The sequence below is a fragment of the Phodopus roborovskii genome, unplaced genomic scaffold (assembly GCF_943737965.1).
Source record: "Phodopus roborovskii unplaced genomic scaffold, PHOROB, whole genome shotgun sequence".
Taxonomy (NCBI): Eukaryota; Metazoa; Chordata; class Mammalia; order Rodentia; family Cricetidae; genus Phodopus; species Phodopus roborovskii.
Genome location: NW_026126424.1, coordinates 2788557 through 2810825, shown reverse-complemented (window position 1 = coordinate 2810825; position 22269 = coordinate 2788557). Strand labels below are relative to the sequence as shown.

At 43.1% G+C, this 22269-nt stretch overlaps 2 protein-coding genes across 2 annotated transcripts; both read right to left on the bottom strand.

Moving 5' to 3' along the window:
* Positions 1-988: 988 nt before the first annotated feature.
* On the bottom strand, positions 989-11453 carry Rrh (retinal pigment epithelium-derived rhodopsin homolog). The gene is made up of 7 exons (XM_051185480.1): positions 11321-11453; positions 6530-6720; positions 5213-5312; positions 4565-4718; positions 3683-3851; positions 2591-2769; positions 989-1094 (listed from the first exon to the last, which is right to left on the bottom strand). Exons 1-7 carry the CDS (start codon positions 11427-11429, stop codon positions 989-991), a joined length of 1008 nt encoding a protein of 335 aa, XP_051041437.1. The 5' UTR covers positions 11430-11453.
* Positions 11454-14054: 2601 nt separating this feature from the next.
* On the bottom strand, positions 14055-21843 carry Gar1 (GAR1 ribonucleoprotein). Its single transcript, XM_051185517.1, has 7 exons — positions 21731-21843; positions 21168-21393; positions 19615-19769; positions 19085-19144; positions 15877-16027; positions 14697-14765; positions 14055-14344 (listed from the first exon to the last, which is right to left on the bottom strand). Exons 2-7 carry the CDS (start codon positions 21379-21381, stop codon positions 14331-14333), a joined length of 663 nt encoding a protein of 220 aa, XP_051041474.1. The 5' UTR covers positions 21382-21393; positions 21731-21843; the 3' UTR covers positions 14055-14330.
* Positions 21844-22269: the final 426 nt, after the last annotated feature.

Sequence of the window (22269 nt, the reverse complement as noted above, 5' to 3'; positions counted from 1 at the left end):
AGTTCCCAGCACCCTCGGCTGACACAATTGCCTGTAATTTCAGTTCCGGGGTATCTGATGCCCTCTTCTGGCCTCTGAAAGAAAGCAGACACACATGCACACACACAAGCATGCATGACATATATGTACACACAAATACACACACACGCACACACACACACAAATGAAAACATTCTAAAAATAATACAAATTTAGAATATATAACAAAAAATATGGCTGGGTGGTGGTGGCACATGACTTTAATTCCAGTACTTGGGAGGTAGAGGCAGGCAAATCTCTATGAGTTCAAAGCCAGTGTGGTATACAAAGTGAGTACCAGGACAACCAGAGTGGTTATACTGAGAAACCCTGTCTTGAAAAATCAAAAATCAAAAATAGTAACAACAAAATACACAGATGTTAATCTGCTATAACATGTATATGTGCAATAGACTGGCATGATAGAAAGCAGTTGTGTTAAATGTTTGAATATTTTTGTTTAAATGAGATGAGTTAATAATTGATTCTAAATTCAAATTTTTGAGATGCTACAATATTTTTTCATGGCTGGAAACATCAAACAACTCATTTCAGCAATAAATTATTCAGGGTTATAATTTCCCCAACGTTAAAATATTCTAATTTTCTAGTGGCCATTTCTTGTCTAATGGAAAATTCAGTCAAGTTACAGGTTATAGATACACTGTAATGCTCTGTAATGTGTGCCTTCTACAGAGAAAGAGAGACTGCAGTTTTGTGTGTCTGGATTCATCAAAGGGGATTTAGCTACTCATTTATCCTTGAGGATACAGTGTAGGCTCTACAGTAACTTTTGCACAGACGGAGCTGTGTTGGCTGTGTGGGAGGAGCCCGCAGTCCAATAAGGCAATGGCCTTTGTCTGCACTTGATCTAAATGGATTCGTATTTAAAATGAAATTAATGTTTCACAAAAAACCCACAAAATAAATAAAATGTTCAGTGTATATTCTTTCTCGTGTTTTAGATTCTTCAAGGAGACAATGGGCTTTGAGGCATATCCATTGGTACAGAACTTGTTTCAAGAATTGCTTGGTAAGGCTGGCATTTAAACATGGCAAACATGGCCTTCCGAAACCTGCCATAAGCAAAAGAAAAAAGGTTATTCTGTGATGACTTGAAACTTTTAAGACATTTTCAATTTGTCTAAAAAGCCAATACTGTTGATAGAGATCTCTAAATAAGACACTGCACCCAACTTCAACATCTGCAATTGAAAACCTTTATAAATATACAGGACAGATGGTCTAGTTAAAGACCAGTTTTGTACCACTGATGACAAACATGGAGGGCATCTGATAAACTCGGTAACTATGAATGTTTAAAAATGACACATCAGCTGCCAAGTGCAATACATTCTTTGTTTGAATTAAGGATTCATTTTTCACAGATCTGGTCCCCTGTGCAAAGGCCAGTTGGATTTAAGGGGGCTTGAGAATAGCTGCTCTTTGCCAGAGAACATCCTGCAGATTCTGACCTCAAAACATGTCCTTTGGTCATCTGTGTGCCCTACCTCTTCTTACAGTCTGTGTGTTCCATCACAGATCTACAGCCAAAGATGTTCTCTCAAATCTGTGCATTAGCATACACATTTAAACAGACATAGCAGTGGCATTCTGTGATTTACACATGGTTCATCATCCCACAGTAATAGAAAGTGAAATATTCTAAACTTTATCTAGGAGTTTGGTGAGAGGAGAACATCTCTATTATACTCGGAGATGGACCACTCTTGGTAAATGTACGGCTCCACCAACCACTGAGGGCCCAGGGTCTTGTCTGGACTTGCTGCCTGTCTACTCTTTCCTTTGGAAAACCTATTACCTGGGGGGGGGGGCAACCACGCAAATCCAGCTGACCAGTGACCAGCCAGGAACTTTTCTGCCATGTAGTCATTTGAGATGAAGGCTGTCTTTGGATGCTGAGCTGATAGAATTTGGGTCAGGGTTGTCCAAGGATATTCCTGCCACCATTTGGGAAGAGTCTGCCACAAGAGTAGACCTCTAAATATGTAAGATCTCGGCTGTTGTCAACAGCTGTATGAGCTGAATAACCTTAAACTAGGCGGCTGTGCTGGCTAGTTTGATGTCAACTTGACAGAGGCTAAAGTCATTGGGAAAAGAGAACCAGGAATGAGAAAATGCCCCATCAGATTGAGCTGTGGACAAGCCTATGGTGCTTGGCTGATTCCTGATGGGGGGAGCAGCTCACTCTGGGCAGTGCTGTCCTGAACATATGGTCCTGCATGCTATAAGAAAACAGGCTGAGCAAGCCTGTAAGCAACACTCGTGCATGATCTCCCTATCAGCTCCTGCCTCCAGGTTTCTGCCCTGAGTTCCTTCTCTGACTTCTTGCAGTGATAGACTCTGATATAGAACTAATTGTAAGCTGAAAGAAACTCTTTCCTCCACAAGCTGCTTTTGACCATGGCGTTTTATCACAGCATTAGAAACCCTAACTATGACAGCTGTCGTAGGTTTCTGTCACCTCTGAAAGCCTTAGAGCACTCGTCATTGCCTTTGATGTTCTTTCTGTGCTATTGTTTTATTCAGAAACACGATAAGCACTACTTACTTCTTATTAGCAGCAACATAAATACAGGGGTTGTAGAACGTAGAGGATTTTGCAAACAATGGAGCTATGATGGCCATTGAAGGAGGAATCGTTTTTGGGTCTCCAAAGCAAGCCCATAAGCACACAATGGAATAAGGGGACCACGCCAGCAGAAACATCAGTATCATTATCACGGACATCTGCAAAAAGGGATAACCACCAAGACTAGAGCCTAAACTGTTTACATGATTAATACATCTACAGTAGCTTGAGAATATAGGTTAGAACTGTTCTGGAAACACAAAGAAGCTGGACTCTGCCTTCACTGTTCTTTGGTTCAGCTCCTGAAGTCATCTACGACAACAACTGCAAATGGCTGTATTGAGTAACATGTGACATTGCTGCTAAGAGTGTGACATACTGTAAAGAACACCCTTTCATTGTGTGTGCTCAGGAGAGCCCACAATGCTGGCTTCAAGCAAATATGCATGCAAACCTCTGCAACCCACTTCTAGTTTTACCGACAACTGCACCATTATTGCGTGCTGACCTCAACCAAACAAACTTTCCTAACTCAACCTGGAAACACAGTCCTGTCTTAAGCTCAGGGAGTTCTATCAGTAGCTACTTGGCGGCATGTTTTATATACAGTAAATACAAATAACGTGTAGAGGAGTCCTTTACACCTTGCTTATATGACGAAGGGAAAGTCTCTGCTTATAGAATGGCCTGACCAAGGAAAATGAAGGCACTCAAGGGTATAGGATTAGTTCCAAGAGGAAGACAATGTGAACCTTGTGCCTGGGATGTTTGAACACATCAAAGGAAGAAAGCTTTTGCATCTAACCAAGTACTGCTATCATACTTCAGGATGAAAAAGAAAGGGGGAGGGGACCAGGCTGGACACAGGAACCCTCACAGTCTACATGAGGACACAGAGACATCTGAGGAACAGATAGGCATAGCATTCAACAACATGAGGACACACGCCAGCAGAAGGAGCAGGGTAGGAAAATGTCAGTAAAGGAAAGGAGCCTGGGGGAGGCCCGGGGACTTTCCAGCTATATTGAAAGCTTTGTTACCAACAACACTTCAAGGATTTTGACTTCTTACCTTTGTTACAACTGCCTGGTCCGCCCAGTCCCTATTGAGGTGTGCAGTGCAGTTCCTGGCCGCATGGAGTCTCATGGACTTAGTGACATGGTAATAACAGTAAAACATCACTGTCAAAGGCACAATGAAATTCACCACAATAACCATCATGGTGTAAGACACAAAAGATCTGGAAATAAGAAAAAACTATCATGACAACCCGTTTAATGCCCTAACCCAGGGAAAGGGGAAGAGGAAATAACTGCTATCAACGATAGTGACAATCATTTTATTGCTAAAAAGCTTAGGAAGTATGTTTGACTTTCATTTCATAGTTCACTTAGACCATTAAGCTATGGCCCAGTTCCTACCAGCCAACTATCTTTGTAACGTTTTATTAAAACACAGTCTTGCACGTTCATTTACACACTGCTGATGGCTGCTTCCACAGTATAATGGCCAAGCTGAAGCATTGCCTGAGGTTTGATTCTTTACAGAAAAAAAACATTTTAGAAGATCTTGTTTTTGAGTCATCTTTCATTTCCCTTCATCAACTAAATGATCCTCACTCCCATGGGAAACCCAGAGGAGTGTCATTAACTGCTGGCAAATCCTGGCAGGGACTCTTGGACCCCAGGCCATCCTGAAGAGAGAATACAGAGGTTTGGGTTAGAACGCCCATTCTCTAGCTTCACTAACCCTCTTCCCACTTGTGATCCCAACTCGGAGATGGGTGAAGGGTGTAAGGGTGTCCCCACTGCTGCCTGAGCAGAGGACACAGGGAGGGAGGAAGGATCAAAGAAAGGGAGCCAGATGAGTAGGTCTTTGCCACAGTCTTCGCGAGGAAACTCACGGGTGGGAGGAAGAGAGCATCTGACCACAAGAGGCAAACACATCTCTTACACATCATTTTTCCGCCAGTTTATGGTACAGGTGGCCCCGGTAGGATCTGGGGCATAACTTGCCCACCCCACGATGGGCATCAAAGCCCAAAACAGGCCATTGGTCCAGGCGCCCAGGATCATGCTGGCGTAAGTGCTGGTGGTCATTCTTCTTCCTGTTGTGAAGCACATGAAGTATTAGTGTTGGTCACAAAGGCAGGCCTCACTTCCGTTCCACTGGTGACTCAGAGTACCTCAGGGCGCACAAAGCCCGTCTATGGGGTTTTACACTCTGACAAAAATGGCAATCCAAAATCTGAGTGATAAGGGTTTAGAGGATAAACAGGAACAATCGCTTTACAGGCCAAGGGAAACAACAAGTCCCAAAGGGTGAGAGTGCTTGGCCAGTGCCCCAAAGTGACAGTGACCCTGGATGAAGTGGAAAGGCAACCAGGGCCAATCCTGCAGGGCCTTGCAGGGTGCCTAATGAAATCTGAACTGTATTCGCAGTATTGTAGACAGCCATCTACACTTCTGAACAAGGGTTTCTAGAGAACTAAAACTGAGCCTGGTTATTAACCATTGCATTTATACTTTGAAACGAAAACACGTTGAGTGACTGTTACACAATGAACGATTTCATTGAGAAGGACAAGAAACACGCCATTACCGACATCAGGGCAGCAGATGGTCAGGTACCGGTCCACAGCCACAACCATGAGTAAGCCAATGCTTACCATTCCAAAAAAGATATTCAATCCAGCATAAATCTGAAAAACAAATCGTTAACAGGCTGACGTCCCAGCACCCTCCCATGTAACCTTTACAGTATTCTCCATTATTCTCACTTTAGCCTCGAGTATTTTAAGGCTTAGAAGATTAAAACCATTAAAGTATGACCACAAATTGTATTTGCCTACTATCCCAATGTAAATTAATACTAATACATTTCCTCGTTAGAAGAAATAACAATAAATAGTTATTAACATTGCTCACAAAAGACCTTCTACAGTAAAAAAATTACCTGTGGTAACATGAATACATTTCTTAGTGAATATGACTGCCACTAAATATTTTGTTTGAAATGAAAGAATATATATTTTAATATGTACATTTTATTGAAATATGCAGATTGTTTTTTCTGTAGTTGAACACCAGCTGTTTGGCTCCTTTTCTTGGGGTTCAGGGAATTTTGTCATGATTAGTGATCTTGCATCTCTCCTTAAAGAATGGATTCTTGGGGCTGGAGAGATGGTTCAGCTGTTAAAAGCACTGGCTGCTTCCAGAGGACAGAAAGTTCAATTCCCAGAACCCACATGGCCTCTCACAACCACCCCTCACTCACGTTCTAGGGGATCTACCACCCTCTCCTGGCCTCCACCAGCATTGCACATACGTGGTACAGGACATACATACATGCAGGAAAAACACTCTCCTCATAAAATACAAAACAAAATACTAAAAAATAAATGTATCCTCAACAATTGCTGAAGCTATTTTCCACAAAAGAAGTGAATCTATTATCCTACAGTATCTTGTTTTAAATTACTGAATGTTTGTCGTTGTTTTGTATGTGTGATGTGTGTGTGTGCGTGTACACATGTATACAGTTATACACATCCATGTGTGAACATTTGGAGGCCAGAAGTTGACATGGGTATCTTCTCTACTGCTCTCCACGTTTTATTTTATGTGATTTTTGAGATAGGGGCTCTCCCTGAACGGGGTGTTTGGCTAAACTGGCTTGCCTTGAAGCCCTTGGATCCAGTCAGCCACATGCATGCTTCCTTCCAGCTGGAACTCAATGTGTGCGGCCACACTTGGCTTTTCTATAGGGGATGGCACCCTAACTCAGATCACCTTCCTCCTGCAGCAGGCACATTACCCACCGAACCCCCTCCCCAACCCCAGTTCTTGGGATTTTTAAAAAGACATTTAAATTTGCACATCCCCTTTATTTCGTTTTCATTCCAAAGATCTCCAATACCTGACAGCCTGTATATCCAAATTTCCAACTTCCATGCAGATCTGAAGCTGCAGACACAGGATAGCCAATGCTGCTGACCCCTATGTCGGTGAGAGCCAGGTTCACAATCACCGCATTCGTGGGTGTCCGCAGCTCCTTGTACTTGATGAAGATGCCCAGAACTATTATGTTGCTGAGAATGCTTATTATACCTGAGGATACACACAGAAGGATCATGCATGTTGTCCAACTTTCATACTTAGGATAGAATAAAAATTAAACCATTTAAGTTACTTCAAAAAAGAGAGCAATCCAGCTTAGTCTCTTTGTTTGAAGAGGTCCGGCTCTTCTCACAACTAACATCTTCTGTAAAATAGAAATGAAACTAAAACGCTAAGAATCTGTTGATTGCAAAAGCCAGCACTGATGGCTGGCTCACATGTCATCACCATTGACCATCTATCCCTAAATTCCCCCATGTGGCTTTCATGCCTCCAGTGTATTGGGGTTTTCAGGATACAGGAATGACCAGCCACCCGCTCCCATGGCAGACTAAATCCCTCTTCTTTCTGCCTGGTTTCCTTTCTCAAGCCTCAATCAGCATTCTATCCTAACAGCATTTATTTCTGTCATGTTTCATGTTTTTATTCTATTCATTATCATTAAGCACATTAAACATGCAGCAAGGTCATGTGACTCTCCCAATATTTCTTAAAATTCAACATGTCAAAGTTGTAATTCTTCATTCAATGCACACTATACTAGAATACATACTGCAATATTTCTGGTTCACTGGGAACATCACAAGTGATAGCATCACATCTATCTGATTCTCAGCTTTGGAATCAAGAAACTTTTCAGCTTGAGGACTAAAGTTACTAGCTAGCATGCTAGTGTGGCCACTGACAATAAGAACCATTACTGAGTACCCTGGGTGCAAATGCTAGCCAGCTCAGCATCCTCTACATGCTGAAAGGTTGTGTATTTTTTCATGAACCAGATGTAGACCATCCTCAGGTCCCAGTGGTGGAGGCTGCTGCAAAACCACTTTCAATGCAAAAGCTACAACCGTTATGGACTGGGCTTCTCTCTAGAAGGTTAGACAACAAACAGAAGAAAACTGTGTTTCCCAAAAAAGTACTTGATGAACAACCCCCAGCTAATGTCCAAACCAGCGGAAGTAATCCCAAACAGCAACACACAGAAGGACCAGCTGAGAACTTCTGTCCTCTCTTGGTACTTCCATCAAAACTTCGTTAGCATCCTTTTACACCAATCTTCCATATCCCTGTTCTCTCTCCTCCACATGGCTGGTACACTTGCTTCAACAAACAATAAGCTTCCAGTTCCCCCAGTATTTGAAGAATGAAGAGCCCAGTGTCCTGATTGTTTAGGCTCTTTGCCCTAATCTGTTGTTACCCTCTTTGCATACTTATGAAATAAGCCCACTGTTCCAACAGTTTTGCAAATACACCAAGCTACAAACCTTGACTTTATATATTTTTCCCACTTGAAACACCCTGTGCTGTTCCTCTGTATGTTCAAATGTAGCCATCCTTTAAAGTTCAGGCCAAGCCCAATTTAGCTCTGAAGCAGCCTCCTATCCATGGGATTCTATATTCTTCTCCATACTTTCTGAGGGGGCTTGCTTATATTATCTCATTCTGGGGTGATGCTAAGTCAGTCAGCTCTTACATCGTTCTACCTTACATACCCCAGGCTCCTAATGAATCTACCTTCAGTATGTATCATACAGCAAGTTTTTGATGAATGAATGGAATGCCACTAAAACTCCAGTCTGCCCAATTTCTATTATTCCTTCAAGTACAATGACAGCAAATTTAACAATCCTTTGGCTCTTCTTAGCAAACATACAAGAACTATTGTGTGTGTATTGATGGGGGGGGTCACCTTGTAACTTGGATTCAAAAAGGATTAAACCCAGCACACAAATTGCTACCTAGCAATTACATAGCCAGAAGAAAGTAACTACACTTTTGGGGGGAGTCTCCAATTGTTTGTTGCTACACAAATAATTTACTCCTTTTCTCTATTCTCCCTAACTATCTTACACACTTCATTGTTTCCTTGGTTGTAGGTACTTTCCCATGAGTGGACGGTGGATCAATCAGTCTCAATTCTAAGTAGCTCTACTCTCCCACCTTTTGAAAGTACCCCCTCCATTCCTGTAGCTCCCCACCATCTCTTCTTGGTCTACCTGACAATCTGTCTTCAACACTACCATATCACATGTTTATTTTCATACTCTGTCCTAGACCCCTTCTTTCCCGATTCAGCATTCTGAGTGGTCTCATTGCAGCTGAGATTAGTACTGCAAAACTCAAGGTCATATGCACAGCTAAAGTCAGAGACATGCTATCCCACCTCACATTTGTTCTTCCCCGGATGTATTCCTATCTCAGTGAACCGCACCATCGATGGGTACATCCCCCACCCCAACCCCCAACCCCAGAAGTCATATTCGATGCTCCTTCTTCTTTCCCAGCCCCACATCAAATCACCAATTCTACCTTCTAGCTCTTGAGTGAGTCTACTTCTTTCTGCCTCCACTAAGTCCCCTTTGCTCCAACTTCAGGTCAATGCAGTGGCCTAATGGTCTACCATCACAACAAGTATCTAAAATGCAAATCAGATACTGTCTCGACTTAACCCTTCAGTGACTTGCTGTAGCCTTACAGGTTATGTGGTCCATTATTGTCTAGTACCCGGTCATCTTTTTCAGCTAACCTCTCACCACAATTTTACACCCATGATGAATTATTTCAAATCCATACATTTACCATACTCTCAATTCTCAGCTTTAAGTGATAGAAGAGAGTACTCAGGCATACTAAATTAACAAAATGTCTGTAGTAAGAGCTCAAATCCAAATGGAAGATTAAAATAAAAACTAAATCTAGGGGGCTGTAGAAACGGCTCAGTGGCTAAGACCACTTGCTGTTCTTCTAGACAGATGACTTGAATTCTGTTCCCAGCACCTATGTGGAGCAGTGCAGAACCTGATACCTTCTTTTGGCCTCTGTAGACATGCGTGTGGCAATCATTCACAAAGGACACCCAGAGACACATAAGTAAAAATAGATTAATACAACTAGGCCAGACACAGTGGCAACACACCAGTAATCCCAACACTCAGGAGGCAGAAGCAGGAAGATCATGAGTTCAAGGCCAGCCTTAGCTACATAGATAGTTCTAGGCTAATACAGACAATACGGCAAGCTCCTGATTCAAAAACATTAACTCGGTGCATATGTACAATAGATAAACTCTACAGTAAAAACATTTACATAGGCCCAGGGTAAAAATAACAAATGGAATGATATTTAAGGGCATGTACCCTCTTCCTCAGTTTCCATTCTTATTCGGGAGGTTTTTGTTAAAGAAGAAAAATCAGGGGATGGGAAGAACGAGTGATTCTTGGCACACAGAGCAAAAGCACGGAGATGAGATGTGTTTCCTTCAGTTCCTACAAAACATAAGATCGCAAGCTCCAATGTTTCCTAATAACGGACCTAAATAATTATGTGAGAGGGCTAGCAAAAAGACCTCTGTTCAAAGCCCAGTAGCCACTTAGAAGTGTGGGTTGGAAAAATTTCTTAAGCTCTTCACCTATATGAATTAAGGAAACAAAACTTAGTAGTCTTCAGATACTAATCTTGTGAGCAGTATTTTCCCCCTTTGAGACAGTCTTACTATGTAGCCCACTCGACTCTGACATCCTCAGCAATTATCCTGTCCAGATAAATTTCGGATTTTCCCTTTTACCTACAATTAGCTGAACCAAACTCGTATATAGTGTTTCCACATGACTCCAGAAGTGTGGACTCACTTTTTGCCTCTTACCACACAGAAGTATTCAAATGAATTAGTCACTATACCACTAAAATGAAAAGGAAATTACTTGGAGCGCATGTCAACTATGAGGTAAAAACTAGACAGCTGTAAAGTAGATACAGAGATATATCTCTCAGTCTGTTTTTAGAAATGTGATTAAAATTTTTCATAAAAGCCAATCCAAAAAGCAATGAACCTAATATAAGTTACTAAAACTTGCCACTGCCTATACAGTTTGAGATTGATTGCTGATTATAAAAGCCACACCACCGATAGAATCTGTCATTTTCCTCATACTCTTTCCTACAAACAAGCCTTTATCTTAATCTTTGTATCAACAAAAGCATATTTACCCAGCATCTATGTCTTAGGTGCCTTGATGACATTTAATATACACTCTTCATAATAATCATGACAGAGCCTTTATTGTCTACATTTTACAAATGAGAACATGAAGGTGAAATACCTTGTACACACTTTCAAAGCTATGAAAAGACCACCCCCTAGAGCGCCCACTTCCCACGACTGCCTGCTGGAGGAGCTGAATTTGCGTACTTTATCTGCACCCCCTACTTCCTTTTTCAAACTTCTCCTTCAGTACCTCTCAACCTTGAGTTACAGAGTCCACCAAGAAGAAAACAATGCAAATTGTGCATGGGGATGGTAACTGACATAAAGCATGCTTCTACCATGGTGCATACTCGGCACATGCCTACAGTTAATGCAAGAACCAAGTATATGGACAGATTTTATTCCAAAACTTCACCTTATAGAGCTTTTCTTGCCCCCCTTTGCTCTTCTGCCATGTCAAGAAGCAGCATTAACAGTGCTTTATTTTTCTTTCCATTTTCTCTGATTGGTACAGTCCCTGTTTACCAACTAGCCAACATTGCACATTTGTAACAAATCCCTCTCTTCTCCCGTCTGAGAAGCAGATAACTGAACAACCACCCATACCTGCCATAATCAGGTAAGCTGCAATGATGCTGTGTTCGGTCTCTGAAAAGACAGAACTATCTTCATCCCTAGAGCCTGAAGAGTTTAACTCTAACATGTTGCTCAGCATCCTGGGGAGTCCACACCACCTTGGGAACAGCTTCAATACCCTGTCAGGAAAGTTCTTTCAGGACAAATCATTTCCACTACTAGACCACAAAGAAAGGCTTTTTTCATGGGCCCCATTAACACATTTAATTGGGCTGAAGAGGAAAAGATTTTAATTCCTAGAACAAGGGAAAAGCTTCTTAAAGAGAAATTCCAACCACCACACATCTTAAACAATTTAGGCTCCTGTCTTATTTATATAAGCAGATTATCAAGCAAATCACCCTATTCAAACAAACAAAAACAAAAACAAACAAACCCAACTGAGAAAAGCAGTCAGGAGCTGACTGAACTTGTTCTAAAATTAAGCAGTCCCCTTATCTTCGGTAGCTATTCAGAAGGAAGGACGGACTAAACTTCTGTACTAGATTTTGAACAGTTTCGGGCTGGTTGAGTTTCTTCACTTCAGGCCCCTTTGTGTTTACTTTTCCTAAAATTTCGAATACACTATTGACTCCCGTACTTCCAAATCTTTCCATGAAAGGTACCAACATTGCCGGGAGTAATCCTTACTCATTTATTTTTCCTTATATCTCTAGTCATATAAAAGTATATCCTAAGAATGTGAGGTTTGTCCAACTTCTTTTCCTTTCAAACAAAACTGTGATCTTGTGTAACCAGTATGTCTGTATGTACCACACACACATGGTACGGTACAGCTTGTTTCCCCTAAATACCATCCCATAAATCTGTCTAAGCACAATAGCTACGTGTTCCACAGTATGGATGCATGCTCTATGCCACCTTGGCGAATTCTCCCACAATTTAACAGGCATATAAGTTCAAGCTATTTAGTCACCCACTCAGTTTTCCAAGCACAGGATAACCCTAGTAGTCTACATTGTCACATAAAAACCTAATATGAACATGCATTGCTAGGGTGAAGGAGTATCTCAATTGATTACTTTTTAACACTAAAATATAACTCTCCATCAGTAGCACTTCAAAGCAAGGCTCAAATGTCACCAAACTTCAGTATAGTGTAACAGAACCCCTAGGGGGCTGTACTTGCTCATTACCATTTCATTAGAGGGCCTTTCTGGTTGCATGGTTCTGTCTAGGGAATAGGTTGGGCTAGCAGCCCAGTACTGAATTTTTTAAATTGTGATTAAAAAGTACATATTTTTAATGACTGACTGTTGAACCAGGGGCTGTGAACCTATCATGTAAATCTCCTCAGTATTCCAAAGTTCAGGAGGTGAGGTCGATTTGAATTGATTTGAACTGAAATATTTCAACAAAAATATAGAACCCGATTTGAATTGATTTGAACTGAAATATTTCAACAAAAATATAGAACCCGGACGTAACAAGAGGGGCGAGAAAGAAATGTTTAACGACCGAATTGTGTACGTTAGAAACAGAAATTACACTGAGCATGGCAGTGCACTCTATAATCCCAGCACTCAAGGCCAGTCCTGGGTACACAGAATTTGAGGTCAGTTTGGATATGGAATATGTCTCAAATAACCTAGCTTTTAAAAAGTATGACATCTCCAGGTTTGTCTACCATCTCTACAACCCTTTGCCATCTAACAACTCCTGTTAATGTTGCACCCATCCTTTGGTGCTGATGCCCTTCACAAACTGACAAAGCGGAGGAGAATGGCTCCCTTAGGCTCATGTTTGAATGCTTGGTCCCCAGTAGTGGAACTACTGGAGGATTAGGAGGTGTGCCTTGATGGATGGTGTGTCCCTAGGGGGCCAGCTTCCAGCTTTCAAAGGCGTTATGTCCGCTCCCACTTCCAGATCAAGATGTGAGCCCTCAGCTGCTCCTGCCACCATGCCTTTGCTTTGGCCTATGTATTAACAGCACTGTGGTTCCATTAACAAAAAGGGTAGAACTCAGGCACAGGCACACTTACATGCTACTGAAACAAGTACCCAAGAATAAGTGCCTATGTATGCTAGGACTCTAGAGGTGAGCAGTGAGGGGAAAAAACCGCACAGCTGGCACAGGGCTCCACCCCGAGGTACCCTCGCGTGCCGGCACAGGGCTCCACACTGAAGTACCCTTGCTTGCTGTGGTGCTCATGTTTTGGCAGCACATTAGCAACAGTGACCAAAGCCAATTTCATTTATAGTAACCCTACCCAGGAATTGAAACATGTGGAAGGTAGTCAATATTTACTTAAAATGAAGATAAGTAAATCTTTCATGTAAAAAAATTTTTTTCAGAAAACTTTTAATAACCTATATTTAAATTTCCTGAACCATAGTTTTCTCATGAACAGAGCTACTCAAATTTTAATGGACTCAAAATAATAATTTAACAATAATTATAAACTGGTTCTTGAAACAGCTTTATCCTTGTAATTGAAATACAGCAAATACTGCTGTTCTGTCCCTATTCAAAAGGCATTCTGAATGAGTTCATTTCTAAGTAATTTTAAGACTGTTTTTCAACAGCCTGGATTGTTGGGGATGAAGGGGTTGTTCATTTGAGTGTATCTGGTACTTTTAGAATCATGGTATCTTTAAACAAATTTCACCCACCCTACCTTTTCTCTCTGTAATCCAACATGGGTTTAAGCTTTGCTTGTTCCTCTAAATTTCAAAAAATAGGTTTGGTTCAATAAACAGTAAGTTAAAGAAATAAAACATTTATTTAAAAAAAGCCAAGTATGCTTCAAATGAAAAGTCCCGTTTTCTTTAAGCACCCACAGAGTGCCAGGTACTGTACAAAGCAGGGTTCTTCATGCTCTTTCTGAGCAAAAGCGACTGTTCTGTCCCAAGTGTTTCCACCCAATGCTGACGATTCAGCTCCACCGACAGAGCAGCATCCTCCGGGTTGCTCCAGACACAGCCTTCAATCACAGATCATACAGCGAAAACACAAGTGGTGAGTCTGTCACTGCCACACCTAATGTCCTCTTCCTGAGAAAAGGAAAAGCAAGGCTTGTAACAGAGCTAGTATCCAAATCTCAACTGTTGAACATCAACAGTTCCTATAATGTTTGATACATTTACATTACCAAACACAATTGCTATTCAAATATCCATTTTTTTTTTTTGGTTTTCAAAATATTAATACAGCAAAGAAATTTGGTGAAAAATTAAGAGAAATCAATAAAGAATGGTATAGAATGGAGCCATAAATTAAGGTAAAGCCAAAAACACCCCAATGTCTGCCATACTTGTTGGGAGGGAGATGAAACATGAAAGAAATCAACAGACATTATCAATCGACAAATCCAGTCAGACAGCTTTTCCCACACACCACACTCACCTCGGAATCCACCACCTCCTCTTCCTCCTCTGAAGCCCCCACCTCCACCTCTTCCTCCTCTAAAGCCACCTTGAAAAGGAAATACGTGTTAGATAATGAGCTGCTCATTTTCTCTAAGCTATAAAAATTGTGCAATTCCTATGAAAACTAAATATAAGTTCACACACTGTATTTTACAGAAACTTTGAAAAGATGAAGAAATAGCAGGTTCCCAAGTGAAGCAGTAGAGTAAGCTCAAGACCACCACCTTTTCCGTTTTTTACATTTTCTCTCTCTGTGTGTGTGTGTGTGTGTGTGTGTGTGTGTGTGTGTGTATGCGCGTGTGTGTGTATGCGCGCGTGTGTGTGTCATAGCATCCACATGGAGGCCATTGGAAAACTTGTTGGAGAAATTAAAAAAATATGCTTGGATATTAAGTAGATAAGACCAGCTCTTGGCATATTATCAAAATACTTGTTGATAACTAAGAAATCACAATTAAGTTAAATTCTTACATAGCCATATAATACATAATAATATTTCATGTGTAACACATCAGTCTCCTAAAATCATAATGGACCTGGAAAACTCTACTATCTCACACTGTAGAGCAAGCGACCGCTGGCACGCTCACAGCACTGTTGGAATACCTAAGTCCAGGCACCCGAGAGCACAGCACATACAGTTGTATACAGCACCCAATGCCCGACAATGGTTAAAAACAACTGTTACCGGTTTGTCTGTACTTCCCATTGTATCGAGACTACCCTTTCACAACAGGCTGATCATAAACAGCCTGCCCCATCTCTCCAGCATTAGCTTCCATCTCACTACTCTTCACCACACTAAGAAGCCATGCTGAGTCACCAAGCTTTACAAGAGACCTGTGTCAGTGCACACAACGAAACTGCCCAACACTGCATTTCTTAGAATGTATCTGCCATTTAGCAATGGTTGACTGCCTCTATTGAAATCTTCATTAAAATACAAATAACCCAAGGGTCTGAAATTCTGCAAAGACAACGTTAATTTTTTTTTCCTCTCTCCTATTTCAGCTGTGGAAACAAAGCACTTCTCCGAATATGGGCAATATGTAAGAGAAACATGGGTAAGGGAAGTCTGGGTACATGCAAAGCTAAACTGCACTGTATAAATCATCTATGGCTACAGAACATCACTAGAAACCGGCACAGTAACTTACCACCTCTTCCACCACCTCGGCCACCACCTCCTCTTCCTCCTCCTCGACCTCCCCTGCCGCCACCACCTCCGCCTCTGGGAGGTCCTTTCTCACCAGGAGGACGAGGCAGAAATCTCTGCAGTGGTAGCAGCTTATATGGATCTATATAAAACTGAAAGTTGAACAATAGTAGTTAGTGAGCTAACTTGAAGGGCAGTACTCAGCCCAAACTACTGAGGTTCAAATCCCACACCTCTCTGGGCAAGGACTTTTCCCCTCCCTCTAATTACCTAGTTTTCTTATCTGTAAAGCTGTAGACAAAAGTAACTATAACAAAGTTCCAAGAATATCTTAAGATATATAATCAATGCGTTAGATTGTATACATACAGAAACACTAAGGTCAATATCATTTTTTTAGAAATATGTGTCTCCAAAAATCTACATCTTCATTTAAGAGAGCTGTCAAGAGAAAAGTTATCAGACATGTAGCACTAAAATTCAAAATTTTAGCAATTAGCTATTTCAAGAAAGGATTCCATTAGTATTTCTCGAACATGATATTTAAAAGCTAAACCCAGCCTATATTTAGGGTTAAATAGGACATTGTATCAGTATTGAAATGTAAGGAGGTATACAGTTTTCTAGATCTTCTATACAAAACACAAATGAGGAAGGGCTTCAAAACAGAAATAAATGTTACTAAAAAGTAATTTCTATCACCATCTACAGGACCCCTTGTTAACTTCTCACACTCTATCAACTCAAAAGCACTGTGTGAACCTGCATTGCCCAGTCTACACACAATACAGACCTATTTACATTTAAGTCAGCGATTAGACATGGGATTAAAACTTAAGGTCATGAGACATGTCGGGCATTCCTTGTGTCCAGTGCTTTGTGTGACTACCTGTTATTGGACTGGTCAAGGAATTCCATCATCATAGAAAGTACAATTAGGCCAAAATGCTATCTTTAGACTTTGTAACCGCCTAGGCTGGGTAAGGGGAACCTAAACTCAAGGACAGCAGTGGTCTGGAAACCCAAACAGAAAATGGGCGATGGAGGTTGGGGAAGATATATCATTAAACAAATCTTCAAATAATCCTGCAGGGACCAGAATGACTTCAAGGGCCTCTAACAGGTAACTTCCCTTTTTAAGGTCATACCTCATGAGATGCCCTCCTCGGCACTGCTTCTCTCTAGGCTCTTCTGCTCCAAGCACACCTTTTCAGTTATCTACAACTGGTGGCCACTTGCTATCAGCAAGTTAATGTCTCCATCTAACTTCCTGCTCTGACCTGGTTTGTGGAATTACCACTCTAGCAGCTCTTATACACCCAACTACCTTGTTCCTGAACCCACTGAATACTATGTGCACCCCCCCCCCCGGAAACCACTCTACTTTCATGTCTCTATCTGTCTGGCATACTTGCGCCCCTCCCCTTTTACTGGCAATTGTGTCAGCCTGCACTAAGACACTTAAATGTGGGAAGGTGTCTGAAGCTCTCATAAAAGCTCACTGCTTCCATTCTTCCTAACCTCCGTCTGTGCACCAACAACTTCCCAGTTTTGTCTCTAGTCTACTTCTGTGAAGTCCCGATCTTCTGACTATCAAGTATCGTAACTTACTGTGTCCCAAATGAAATTCACTACCTTCCCTTAACCTATGTTCTCTAATGCTGCCCAAGTCAGTGAGTGGGATCATAACCCCCAAAGACGTTGAAATCAAACTTCTAAAAAATGGTTGGTTGAGTTAATGACCAAGTCCCTTTGACTCCTCTTCCTGTATGTTCACAACCCCACCTCCTTGTCTCCATTTCCATGGGACTCTACATCCTGCCCCATAGCATTAATGGCTTTGTACAGCCTACATGGATGAACTTTTCCAAGAGTCCTGATCCCTTTCCAATGGGCTTCTCTGTTTCTCCAGTGTTCTCTCAAAGCCCACCCTATTATTTAGAAACAATGCTAACACTAAAATCTAATCTCTTTCTCGTGGCTTATGAAGTTCCTTTCTGATGGGAGATGTCATTCTGTATATGTTTCTTATACTGGTTAATGAATAAAGCACTGTTGGCCAATAGGAAAGGAAGACAGGAGGGACTAGGAGACGAGGAGGAAGAGGAAGTAGGAAGGAGTCAAGATGGAGAGTCTGGAGAGAATAGGACGCCAGCCGGCTCTCCGGTAAGAGCACATGGAAATATTAGATAAACAGAAATGGGTTAATAATTAAGACAGAGCTAGCCAATAAGAAACTAGCACCTGGCCAACAGCATTGTATCAAATACAGAGTCTTAGTGTGTTCATTGGGGCTGGTGTGGAAGCGGGACAAGACCAGCAGCGGGAGGAAAAACCTTACTCCTTACACCTTCCTACTACACCAGCCCCTTATTTCAGAACCTTCCACACCCATCCTAAATGTTTTATGCCCATCAGGTCCTCCTGCAGGTTGCCATCCTGCTCTGTGGCTAGTCCAGTGCTAAAGTACTGGCCCAACTACACCAAAATTCTCCAGCTTTCTTTCCAAAACGAATTGTAGATGCTACTTAAGAGCAACCGAGTCAAGTTTATAAGAGGACCTAAAAGGATGTCACCTTAAGAGCCGTCCTCAAGTATCTGTGATGTAAGACTCTTCCCTGGCTATCTTTTGGCTTTCAGTTTCAAAAGCAGCACCTCAAGGAAGGCTAGGACTAAATCTGATCCCACTAGAGAGTTTCAGGGCAGCCTCTTACTATTTCAAACAGCATATACCATGTTAACAAAATACCTGTGAGGCCCTTTAGTATCTCATCTACATCTGTGACTTATTTGTTTTTGAGACAGATTATTACTATGTACCTCAAGATGACCTGGAATTCAATATGTAACCCAAGCTAAATTCAAAGCAGCCATCCTCCTGCTTCTCTGCCTCCAAGTGCTGGTACTATTGGCTTACAATAGCATGCCTGGCCAAAACATTATTTTTAAAGACTAGTAAGCTTAGACTGGGTGTGACAGCACATACCTGCAATCCCAGCAGATAGAGGAAATTAGAAGCCAACCTAATCTCAGTAAACTCTGGGCTACAGCACAGAGACAACTGGGAAAGTAAACTCAATGCCTGGGTACTACTCATCAGCTTCAGAGCTTCACTGCAACACAGTGGAGGGCTGCAAGTGCCTCAAGAGTACCCTAAGGCACACACCACTCTCTTCTGAATCTAAGCTTCAGTTGTAATTTTGACTCACCTTTTGTAGTTTTTTAAAGGAAGATGCCTTCATGTTTTCTGACAACTTAACTGAAAAATACTATTAATTACATTAAGGAACAAGTGAGAAATAATGACACAAAAAGATTTTAACTATTGAGTTTAAGCATTTTAAAAAGAATGCCTGGCTAAAAGAAATCAAGAAATTTCCTAGAGGAAATTATATTTTCTTTAAAAGAACACAATCAGTATCCTCCAATTATACCATGATATTCCTGTAGAACCATCATATGTAAAGCAACAGCAGAGACAATACAATTCTGTGGCATTTATACAAATGGCCACCACTCACAGAACTTTCCAAAAGGACAGTCACCTCCTCTTGGCGCAATACTTGTAAATGTAGATGAATGCATTCTCGCCTACAGATTCTCTTTATGGCCTGTCTGTAGCATTGCTATCTACTAAATGAAGCAACGGGTTTGCTTTAACTGATATTTAAGTGGCGGGGAAGGAGAGGGACAATAATTCCTCAATGAGATCACTGGCTCATCCCATTAGAAAGGATACAAAATCTCTAAGTTGTCCAAATATCTCATCCACTTTCCCGATCTGTTCTTTGTTTTCTAAATAAACAGGAGCATTGAAGTAAGGCACCTTGTTCTCATCTGTGGTACATTTACAAACGATGTCATCTTCACAGGAGTGCATGAACTCTCCTAATACTGAAAGAGCACAAGAAAACAAACATGGAACCATTTCAGATACTGATCAACTGTGCCAGAAGCATCCTTGACCACTTGGTCCTTACCCCTATCTGGTCTCTAAGGTAGAGCTTAGTTCTCAACACTGTGGTCCTAAGTTAGCACACCATTACTGTGGGACCTAGAAGAGACACACTCCCCTTCTCTCTATACCCTTGTACACGAAGCCAGTCACATCTAACTGCAGCCACACCTCGTACATGAGTACCCAGACAAATGAGTCACTGAGAACAGTGCCTGGCACAAGGAGATCATCCAACACATGCCAGTTACCCTGCCACGGTTCTTACAATTGCACTATCTATTTCACTGACTCCTTTCTCTTCCCCAGCCTATGAACTTGAATCAGTCTGTGTTGATGGTCTCCTCCTTCCTCAGAACTCATCACCACTATTACTCCTTCATCAATGACTACCCTCTCAGGGAAGTCTGGAATTACAAAATAAGTACCACTGTTTCTTAACCTAGAATCAAACACCATTTGTCTACAAAAGTCACTCTCCATCCTTAACAACTAGAGCCTTTTATTCTCAGTATTATTCCTTTGAAATTTCTTTTCCATCCATATGTCCAATGCATGGCCTGCAGGACAGCTATGAATGTGGCCCAACACAAAATGGTACACTTACTTAAAACAAACACACACACACACACACACACACACACAAATTAAGCTGTATGGCTCTGTAGTGTGAACTTTGTAGAGGGCAATGTCAAGGTACAATGTCAAAAGGTTGGATACATCTCCTACCTTTCCACTTTTTCTTCATGTCTGTTTATTGAACATGGCTGTCAATGTCTCATATATGGCTTACTCCAACACCCCCTTGACTTTAACCATTTTGTCCAGCAAACCAATCAAGTATACAGATCCACCCCTCACCTCTTCCAATGACTTCCATCACACCTCTCCAATAGTTAACTCAAAATTACTTTAGGTAGGCATTTTTATTGCCTTCTCCCAAGCAAATCTCCCCCTCCCCACTTTCCCTTACCTTTTGGTAACCGACAGCACAGACTAAGGAGACTAAAAACTTGGCTTTGTATTTCAACTGTATCACTAGGGATCACAGCATTCACCTTACTACAACAGCAAAGAAATTAACCCTGAGTCCTTTTCTCTCTTTCAGAACGGTCCAGGCACTCAATAGTGTCTAACTCTCATCTTTTCAGTCCAAACTCAAGCTCACCTCCAGACTCTTCTCCCGACCACTTCAGCTACCGCATGATTCTTAAGTCAGCGTGGCCTGCAGACTTGCCTTTCCGAGACTTACCGTCAGACTTGCTGGCAACACAAGCTCACTACCCGAATCCACTCCCACTGCAAAGTTAGGAGATGAAGCTCTGAAGGCGACTTACAGACGACACGCTCTGGAGGTCCCTGATCTTGGAATTTATTAAAGCCTCCACGACCGCCGCCGCGCCCAAATCCTCCTCGGCCGCCACCCCTGAAATTGCCGCCGCCGCCGCCGCCCCCTCGGAAGTGGTTGTTGCCGCCGCCGCCACGGTTGAAGCCGCCGCCGCCGCCGCCACCGCGACTAAAGCCCCCGCGACCTCCGCCTCGGAAAGACATGCTGTCTCCGGCCTGGCGAAAAGGAAGGGCCGCTCCTTCTGGTCACCGCGGGCTCTGGGCACTCAGGCCACCACGGAGGGCGGCAGTGACGCTGCCCTGCCACTCGCCACGGCCAGGGAGGGGCGCCCCAGCCCCGCGGCCCACGCCTCCCGCATCCCCGCCGCCCCCCGCATCCCCGCCGCCCCGCATCCCCGCCGCCCCCCGCATCCCCGCCCCCCGCATCCCCGCCGCCTCCCGCATCCCCGCCGCCCCCCGCATCCCCGCCCCCCGCATCCCCGCCGCCCCCCGCATCCCCGCCGCCCCCCGCATCCCCGCCGCCCCCCGCATCCTCGCCCCCCGCAGCACTCACCGCGCCACGTGCGCCTCCAGCCCAGCTAGGCGCGAGCGCCGGCGAGCACTTCCGGCGCGCTCAGACCTCCTCGGCCACCGTACCGGCGCAACCTTACCAGACTAGAAGCGCCGAGAACTGGTCTGCGGGGGGAGCGGACGCAGCGGTCCCAAGGCTCCCCTAACCCAGTGAGTGCACAGCACCGGAAGAGCAACTGCCCCGTCTAACGTAACCCCCGCCTCACCCTGCACAGCCCCGCACAGCCCCGGAGTGGCGGAAGTGACGCGAAATAGCCGTGCCCCCCCCCCGTACGCGACGTTTCCGGAAGTGTGGTCGCGCGTTGCCCTTGGAGACGGCGGGCGTGTGGATCCTTGCGCTCCAATAGCTGGCGAGCCGCTCTGTCCCCGAGATGAGCTCGCTTGGCTGACGTCGGGGCCTGTCGCTTCTCCACCGGCTGCGAGGAGGGCCCGACCTGACTCAGCTCCGCGGAGGGTGGGCACTTCCTCGGGTCGAGCGGAGCTACGTCCGAAGCTGTCACCGCCAGCCGTGGGTCCTTTGCA

Excerpts from the sequence above, each read along its gene's own strand:
- Gar1 (XM_051185517.1), bottom strand. The coding sequence starts at position 21,381 with ATGTCTTTCCGAGGCGGAGGTCGCGGGGGCTTTAGTCGCGGTGGCGGC. Across the intron at positions 16,028-19,084 it reads CCTTTAAAAAACTACAAAAG|TTTTATATAGATCCATATAA; the intron begins GTGAGTCAAAAT and ends TTCAACTTTCAG. Across the intron at positions 14,766-15,876 it reads CCGAGGTGGTGGAAGAGGTG|GTGGCTTTAGAGGAGGAAGA; the intron begins GTAAGTTACTGT and ends TTCCTTTTCAAG.
- Rrh (XM_051185480.1), bottom strand. The coding sequence starts at position 11,429 with ATGCTGAGCAACATGTTAGAGTTAAACTCTTCAGGCTCTAGGGATGAA. Across the intron at positions 3,852-4,564 it reads AACTGGCGGAAAAATGATGT|ATCTTTTGTGTCTTACACCA; the intron begins GTAAGAGATGTG and ends TCTTATTTCCAG. Across the intron at positions 2,770-3,682 it reads ACCAGGCAGTTGTAACAAAG|ATGTCCGTGATAATGATACT; the intron begins GTAAGAAGTCAA and ends CCCTTTTTGCAG.